Raw genomic sequence first — 9,926 nt, forward strand, 5'->3', positions numbered from 1 at the left:
AATGTAGAAATATGCAAAATAAGCACCACAAAAGTTTCATAGTAAAAATATTTATGTTATGAAACAAATGCTGTGCCCACACAGCATACCATACGATCAACCAGAATAAATATGCAAGTGCATACAAATACACGCTCTAATTATAAAAAATATCTAAGTACTACAAAAAACATTCTGCTTTAGAATATGGAACTCAAAAAGTATGTTATCACTAAAAAAGTAAACAATTAAAAAATTATAGAAAAAAAAGTAAAAAAAATATGTCATTTTTGACAACTTATAATCATGGAAAAAAAATTTAATAACATAAATAGTTTTTGAAAGAACGAGCGTTTTATTTTAGGACTTAAGATCCTCCAGTAAACTCACTTGGTTGTCAAAACTTTCAAAAATTTTGTTTTGAGCTTCAAGTTTTGCTTTCATTCTTTGAAAATCTCGATCTTCTAGCAACCCTTGACAGCCAGAACACATTTTAACTAAACTATTTTCAAAATATCCTAAACATTGTTTCAACACAAATCCACCCCTACCATAACATTTTTCAATTCGATAGATTTTTTCTAAGAGATTTTCCAACTCTTTCTCTGTTTTTATAAGGGTTGTATATTCATATTTCTTGCCATATATTTCTATAGATGGCACAAGGTTATTATCAAAATAGACTATCTTGACAATTTCATCATTAGTGTCTTGTTCATAAAACTTTGTTGCATTTTGTGAATTAAGATGTTCACTCTTCCAATATACACTAGGAAGTACAACTTCCTTAGACAATTTAAAAATAATTCCGTCTTCATCCCTTGAAAAATCTTCAGCATTGCAGTTTTTTCTTTTTTCAATTGGTTTCAAAGTATTGGACCACAGACTATTAGACGAATCATCAATTGTAAGGTCAATTATCATGGAGGTATTATCTGTATTATCTGAAAGGTTATTAATTTTTTCAGTATTTAATATTAATGTTGGATTTAACATTAATAGTACAAGTTAAAATGTATTTTAGTAAGAATTTTGTACATATTACCTTTTAAATTATTTTTATCTGACAATGACTGTTCAGCAGCTTCATTTTCTATTGGGCTTACGAATTGATCTTCACATGTACTCAATACAGGCACCTCATTGATTGACATAGGCAAAGCTAATGATTTGAAAAAATAATTTTAATTTTAAATACAATTTAATTATAAAACAGAAATATAACATCAGAGAAAAATTATTTAAAAGGACATTCCCAAGTCATTATCTTGGGTTAAATGATTTAAGAGGGGAAATTACTATTTTAAGCATGTATAACCAACCAGAATAAGGAAGTTTTATATTTTCTGTGATCATTAAGAATAGATTATTGAAAATTAATATGGAATTAATTATATATAAAATATATATATATATATATATATTATAATATAAAGAAAAAGGAATTGTAGTTATGAACTAGTGTTTTTACTGTATGGGTTTCTTTATTCTAATTTATTAATAAAACTTTCTTTCTTATATTAAAACGTAAGAAGATTATAATATTGTACATTTTTTCTTTTAAAAAAAAAGTTTAAAGTTATTATATTATATTGCAAAATAAAACCTTGTATTTACCTTAGCAATAATAATAGAATGCTGATTAATAATTAAAAAGTTAATACAAAATAAAATAACAAGTAATTGATTATCCATAACGAAGACCACAAGACTCATGAAGAGGCCCCGTGTTCAGATACCACCCCTCCGTAAGGAAGACGGAGCCTGTGCACGCAGTCAACAAGAAAAAGCCAAAATATACGCTCAGCATCTTGAAAATGTATTTATGCCAAACATTATTGACTCTGAGCTCAACATTTTTCAATGCCAACCACTTAATGCAGCACTTGAAAAAATCAAACATTTTTCGCCATTAGAAATTGCTAAAGAAATAGACAACAACTTAAACCCAAAAAAAATCACCAGGCTATCATGATATTAGTCCAAAAATACTGAAAGAACTTCCAAAGAAGGCTATCATTTATCTTACACACATATACAACGGTATTTTGCACACGGAATACATTTCAGAACAATGGAAACGGGCACAAGTTATCATGCCGCTCAAATCTGGAAAACCACCTGAAAATGTTGTATTATACCGACCGATATCACTCCTGATGATTTCGCAACAAACATTCAACAATCGATCAAGTACATCGAGTTACTAATGTGATAAGTAAATTTCTTAAAGAAAAAAAGTACTGATCTGGAGTATTCCTTGACGTAGCCCAGGCTTTAGACACAGTCTAGCACAAAGGATTCCTCATCAAGCTGCGTGATCAACTGCCACGTACCTGGTGTACACTTTTCGAATCATACTTGACCGACCGTGAATTTTGAGTCATATTCAAAGAAGCGATAACCGAATGGAAAGATATATCAGCGGGAGTACCGCAAGGTACTGTTTTAGGACATATCCTGTATTTCTCTATACGGCCGACATACCAAACGATAATAAAATCACATTAGCTATGTTTGCCGATGATACGGCAATTTTGTCAACACGTAATAGTCAGCTCAATGCAACTGATAACTTACAGAGGTCAATGACAATATCTTTGCTTGGACAAGACGTTGGAAAATTAAGATCAATGGCGATAAACCGGTGCACATTAACTATACGTTACGCAAAACCAAAAACATTACCAATCCCACAAAAAGATTCATCAAAATATCGTGGAATGCACCTTAACTCTCGTCTAAACTTAAAACACCACGTCCGTCAGAAAAAAATTTAGATTAAAGAAAAAATTAGAAAACTTTATTGGTCAGTCAGACCTCACTCCGAGTTGACTATCGAAAACAAATGTCTACTGTATGTAGCGAGAATAAAACTGATCTGGATATATGGCATTCAATTGTGGGGTTGTGCCAGTAAGTCTAACATCGATGTAATACAACGCTGTCAAAAGATTGCCCTTCGGACCATCACTGCAGCCTACCGGTTCGAAAGAAACAACACAATTCACCGTGATATGATGCTGCCTACAATAGCTGACGAAATCCAAAGGTTTGCTCGCAAACACGAGATGAGGCTAGATCACCATGTCAATTCATTGGCCATCCAACTATTAGATAACTCCAAGGATATCAGACGTCTTAAGCGTCTGAAACCATACAACTTAGTTTAAGATTTTAGATTAAGGCAGGAGGCACTTCATTAGAAGTGACTCAACGTGTAATATATATATAATTTATATCTAGTATGTAAAATATGTATAATTTTCAAACATATTTATAAAGACCTTTGGATCGTTTAAATAATACGTAGCCTCAGGGCATTTAATAAAATAAAAAAAAAAGTATTTGATATTAATGTTGGAATTAAAAAACAAGTTAAAATGTATTTTAGTAAGAATTTTCTACATATTACCTTTTAAATTATTTTTTTCTGACAGTGACTGTTCAGCAGCTTCATTTTCTATTGGGCTTATAAATTGATTTTCACATGTACTCAATACAGGCACCTCTTTAATTGACATAGGCAAAGCTAATGATTTGAAAAAATAATTTTAATTTTATATTAATATATAGATTTTAAATACAATTTTATTATGAAAAAGAAATATAACATCAGAGAAAGATTATTTAAAAGAACATTCCCAAGTCATTATCTTGGATTAACTGATTTAAGAGGGGAAATTACTATTTTAAGCATGTATAACCAACCAGAATAAGTAAGTTTTATATTTTCTGTGGTCATTAAGGATAGATTATTGAAAATTAATATGGAATTAATTAATATCAAAATGTTTAAATCAATAATTATATATTGCAGTTGCAACCTTACATTGAATTTGCAAAGAAAAAGGAATTGTGGTTATGAACTAGTGTTTTTACTGTATGGGTTTGCTTTATTCTAATTTATTATTAAAACCTTCATTTTTATATTAAAACGTAAGAAGATTATAATATTATAAATTTTTTCTTTTAAAAAAAAAAGTTTAAAGTTATTACATTATATTGCAAAATAAAACCTTGTATTTACCTAAGCAATAATAACAGAATGCTGATTAATAATTAAAAAGTTAATACAAAATAAAATAATAAGTGATTAATTTTTTTCTTACCATTATCTAAAAATAATGATGGAACAGCGCGTGGGTTTAATCTGTTCTTTGATTCAGTATTCTTAAAACAATCAAGTTCAAAATGAATTCTACAAACTCTTGTACTACTTATTACTATTTTAGCAGGATCTTTTATTAACCCGCATTTTTCCATCCACTTTTTTCTCAGTGTCAAATCCTTAGGATAGCCAAAGAGACTGACAGTTTTTGAAAGCCTGTTAAAGCAATTTTTAATGGAACATAGTAATCCAGGTCTTAAAGAACGGACCTTTAAAATTTAAACACAAATTTTATATTAAAAAAATTAATTAATATTAAAAACAGCTAGGTTGCCAATTATAAAGTATAAATTAAAATATAATATGAGCTAAATACATATTTTATTGATATAACAAGTATAGTCTATATATTTAGCATAGTCTAAATACTATTTTTTGTAGAAAATTACTTAACCAGGGTACTGGGTTTGAATAACATAGAATCAAAATACTACTCATGATAACACTTGATAACCTTTCCGAAACATTGCAATATTGTTCAGGTGTAAGCTAAGAACAATTATTGATATTTACAATCAGTGATTCTCAGTACCTTGTTGGCTGTACAGTATATGATGCAAAACAAATTGTGTGTACATATTTATTTGTATGTTATGATACAATGAACAGCCTACAAAATGATTATTTCCATACGATAACTCTTTATAACCCTGCTAACATTTCCCAAACATTGCAATGTTGTTCAAGTGTAAGCTAAGAACAATTATTAATATTTACAATCAGTGATTCTTAGTATCTCGTTGGCTGTACAGTATATGATGCGAAACAAGTTGTGTCACATATTTATTTGTATATTATGATATAATGAACAGCCTACAAGATGATTATTTCCTTACGGTAAATATATAAATATATAAATATATACACACATATATATTTATTTGGGCGTTATTAGTTGACCATTTTGATTTTATATGTTACAAAATAATAGTTTATATTATGTACGCATTAAATTATATCGAAAATGTTCAGTTGCTATTTTAAAATAGAAATTCATACAGTCATGTACAATGAAAGGGAATAATTATGTAATCTATATATCGACTGCCGCAACAAAAACTGTCGTAACTCAATTTTACAAAACTATTTTTTCAATCTGGTTTATTATTTTTCTGAATTACTAATGAACTGATAGTAGCATAAATCAACCAAAGACTTTCTGTACAATAAGATGTAGTTACGGCGACTTCGTTGGAAATTCAGAAAAAAAGCAAGACTGGTTTACTTTTCACAAAAGACCTTGACACTATAGCTAAATGCTTAGTAGCGGATTAAGGGGCAGGCTAAAAGACTATAGCCTAGGGCGAATTTTTTTTAGAAATAAGGGTTATTATTGACTTATCAGGTATATTAATTATTTTAATATTATTTTTCATATTTGTGATATTAACACGAATAAAAAATAATTTTAAAAAGTTATAATAATAGATTAATGTATGATGCGTACCTATAGTAAAAATATTACAATTATTATTTCAATTTTAAAATAGTTCTTGTGTAATAAAATAGTTACTAGTTATTAATAATAACTTATTACTTATTAGTATGTACTTATTGGGAACATTAGACTATCTGAGTATAGGTATTTTCAGAAAATATAACAGTTAGGTAATATTTTATATTTTTTATTTGAATATATACAGTATTATAGTGTATATAGTATACAGTATATTTGTCATTTTTATATATTTAGACTTTAATACTTACATCATTTATATTTTACTTTATGTCAAATTTTATTTTGTTACTGCCCTATAATAAATTGAGGTTCATGGTAGAGTCAATGTATATTTTATTTTTATTTGATAGATGTAGATACATTTATTATTATGTCATATTAGAACTGTTTCTAAAATTACTTCTCTTGTTTATAAAAAATAGCGCACCCGTGGGAAGTTTATAATTACAGTTTATTAGTTTATAATATCATATTAATACAATATTAGTTTTAACTATTTTATCATAGATTAAAATCATTATAATTTATTAATTTTCATAAAAGTAATAATATACAGGTACCTAAATAAAGGTTAAGTTTATATTTTAAACTGGTTTATTTTGTTTTTGTACCAAGTTTTTTAAAATATTATATAAAATATGATAGCCATGTTTCTGTGTTTAATGTTTACTACCTATTTCATATCTGGCTATTTATATTTCCGTTATGTGGCTGTACAAGCATTGTTTATTTGATCTGGTATCTGAAGTAAAATATTAGATATGAAATATTTTATTTTTAGAAGTTGTATATTTTAATATTATATATATTTTTTTGATAAAAAAAAAAGTGAATACAATTTGAAGAGAAGGGTTTAGACCAAATATTGTTGGTTTCTTAGTAGATTGATAGGGGGAGGGGGCACCAGAGTGATTATGCCTTGGGATGAAAAAATGCTAAATCCGCCACTGTAAATGATTAAATGAATCACACAGATCCCCGATTAATTACAATAGATATTTTCTAACAATACACTTGTAGTGGCTATAAATATATCCCGAGAGTTTTACAAAAAGAGTAAACACATTGGTGGTCAAACTACTAAATATTTTATAAATATAAATGGACAAGAACAATACTGATGTTTAATTAGAAGTACTACAGAAGAGAAACCAGGTCGTTGAAGAACAAGGTTCTACATATTCAATAAGGAAAGCATGGAAAATTATAAAAAAGATAAAGATATTAGACTGTATTGACCATGTTTTTTTAAAAATATTAATACTTATTTACTGACCGGCATATTTTTATTACTCATATCCTCATTGTTTCTAGTAAGACATTTAGTTGGCTGTCTTGATGATTTAAAATTATTTACAACAGCATTTTCAATATTTTCCACTCTGTAAAATTCAGATTCTATGTAATCACTTTCATCATAATAAGCCAATTTTTTAAATTTAATTATAGAAATCCAAAAATATTACTTAGAAAGAAAAGCATTTCGATCATAAGGTTGGGGAATAGCATTTGAAAGTAAAAATCGCTTTATTCCTGGCTTATAGTTTTCTTCTAAAAAATGATCACTACATACACGTTGCCAATCATAACAACGATCAATTCCAAAAACGTTAAGCCATTTTCTTCTTATGTATGCATCCTTGGGAATTCTATATTCAAAACAAATATCAATGAATACAATAAATTGCTAATGTTAGGTTAGGAATACAAAGTAGAAATTACTAAGCTAAACCGGTTCAAAATGTTTTCACAGTATCCCGCACCAGACTAATGAACCATGTCAATGATATGATTCAAAAATTCATGTGTGTTTTTTTCACAACAGTTTGAGCGAGTAAATTTCTAGAATCAATTGATACTCACCCATGATAAATAACCCTCGTACGACTGAACCGGGTATAATTAGATCTATTGCCACACACTATACACTTATGCATTATTAAAATGTATCAGTAGACAGTTATCTGAATTGTGTACTCAGAAAAGAAAACACGAACAACAGACGTGGGTAGCCTTGATCACTCAGTCTTGGAATGTATACGACACCTGTGTTCCGGTCTCCCATAGACCGATGATTGTGTCTTGAGGTGTAAGTTTTCTCATGGGGGTTAATCCGGTCATCTACAGAATAGTCGGGTGGTTAGGTGTCGCGTGTCGTATTTTATATAAAGGCATAGTATGCTTTAAGTATAATACGTACCTAATGTGTCTACTGCAATCTCGCCGAGTAGGTACTGTACAAAGCACATGAATGAAACCAAGAAAAACACAACTTTCTGATTTCACGGTCACAAATCTGATGATACCTTATTAAATAATATTATATTATTAAATAATTTTGTACTATTAAAAATGAATGATTGAAAAGCGCCTGTTTATTATCGTAGCTAGACGAGCACACAGGGTAAACAAATATTAATATTAATCTTCATAACCTAAACTACGACTAAAACAAAAGACGACCGACTAGTGAATACGTGGAGCCCCTGTAATCGCGGTCTTTGATTATAAAGCCGTTACGATTAGGCAAGGTTTATAGATAATGTATAAATTATCTATAAACCTTGACGATTAGGTACTTATTCGTTCCATCGGTACATATTTACTATTTACCAAATGGTCCCCAACAGTAGGAGTTCCGTTCGTTCTATACCTCCGCGCACGCTGTACCATTCTACGATCTAAAGCATTACACATTTACACGAGAAAAATTACGCATGAACAATAATTGTAATAATTATTATTACGTAGGACATATAGTTTAAACATATTATATACTGTATAAACTATATAGTTGTAAATATAAATTATATAATTTCCGAGTTTTTTATTTTACTAATTAATTTTAATTTTAATGTCAGGTATACCTATATTCAAACTGAACTGTCTGAACACTGCTAATAATATAAACATTAAACAATATAAAAGGCATGAAACTATAGTTTATATATATATATATGATATTTTCATGTCTTTATAATAATTATAATATAATAATACTAGCTGATCCCGTGCACTTCGTTACCCGTTAAATGTACAAACTGTAGGTATATATGACTCAAACTTTGTTCAATGTGTTATTTAATAATATGATACACTACCCAAATAGCAAATTATCACTATATTAATAATAAAATAATATTATTTTAACATTTCTATGAAATGAGTATTATTATTTTTACATACTCTTTTCATAACAAATACGATTCAATAATATAATTATATTATTATAGTATTATTTTTTGGCCTGACTTCCCACATTATTATAACATTTTTTACGTATTAATACTAAAATATAATATTTATATTATTATTAAAATAACATTGTTAAATTATAATAATGATACAAAATTATTTTTATTGGGTTATAATAATGATAAAAAACTATATTTATTAGATTATAATAATGATAGGTAATAAATTACAAATATCTTATATTAAATTGTTATGATGAATAAAAATTATTTGATTTATAAAATAATTTAGGTACCTATCAACAAGTTTGATGAATCCAAAAAATTTCAAGAGGCTCCGATTTGTCGAATTCCGTTGTTATATTATTATGAATAGAAATGGGTTTTAAAAAATTTTATTTGCTTGTAAAATATTATATTTTAAATATAATTTTCTTTATATTGTTGATGACCAACTTGTAAAAACATAATACAAGAGTCCGCTTCACCATGCTTACACTATTCTGTTATTTTTCATAAAGGGTGAGTTAAGAAAAAAAAAGTATGTAAAATAATAGGAGTTTATTAATAAACATACAGCAACTGCCAACTTGCAAGTAAACAAAATTTAGGTGATCTATAATAAATATTAAAAAAAATTTATTTTTTTTTCCTAAATGCTGCTCCAGCAATGTAGATTTTGATTGGAGATTCTATCTCCGCATTAGTGCAGTTGATAAATTCCTTTATTTTACGAACAGCGTCTATAACAGAAATCAAATCAAATACTTTATTAAAAACTAAATTACTATAATATAGTATTCAATGTGTATATAATACTATAACCTTCTTTAAATTACATTAGTTTTGGAGGGTATTATTGTATGCATGCACCTAATTTGTGCATTAATCAACAAAATTTCATATTATAATATAAGAAATAATAATGTTTGATTCTTACCAAAAATTACAGTACATGTTCCCAATGAAGAAAAGACCTTTTTTTTTTTTTGGCCCACATAACTATATTCTGTTAAAAAATTGTCGTCAAAGAGCTTACGCAACATTTGGCGTACTGTGGATGCCAATGTTTTACGTGATAGACGTCTCAACCCGTTGACCTATAAAATAAATCATTAATTTC

The 9,926-nt window shown here is 28.0% G+C and overlaps 1 protein-coding gene across 1 annotated transcript; it reads right to left on the minus strand.

Moving 5' to 3' along the window:
• Positions 1 to 487: 487 nt before the first annotated feature.
• LOC100573191 lies at positions 488 to 8,179 on the minus strand. Its single transcript, XM_016808551.2, has 9 exons — positions 7,810 to 8,179; positions 7,473 to 7,730; positions 7,076 to 7,258; positions 6,886 to 6,991; positions 4,092 to 4,359; positions 3,395 to 3,511; positions 1,025 to 1,141; positions 578 to 923; positions 488 to 497 (listed from the first exon to the last, which is right to left on the minus strand). The coding sequence occupies exons 2-9, from the start codon at positions 7,544 to 7,546 to the stop codon at positions 488 to 490; spliced, it is 1,221 nt and encodes a 406-aa protein (XP_016664040.1). The 5' UTR covers positions 7,547 to 7,730; positions 7,810 to 8,179.
• Between the last annotated feature and the right edge of the window lie 1,747 nt (positions 8,180 to 9,926).

Source organism: Acyrthosiphon pisum, chromosome X (genome assembly GCF_005508785.2).
Source record: "Acyrthosiphon pisum isolate AL4f chromosome X, pea_aphid_22Mar2018_4r6ur, whole genome shotgun sequence".
NCBI classification, from domain to species: Eukaryota; Metazoa; Arthropoda; class Insecta; order Hemiptera; family Aphididae; genus Acyrthosiphon; species Acyrthosiphon pisum.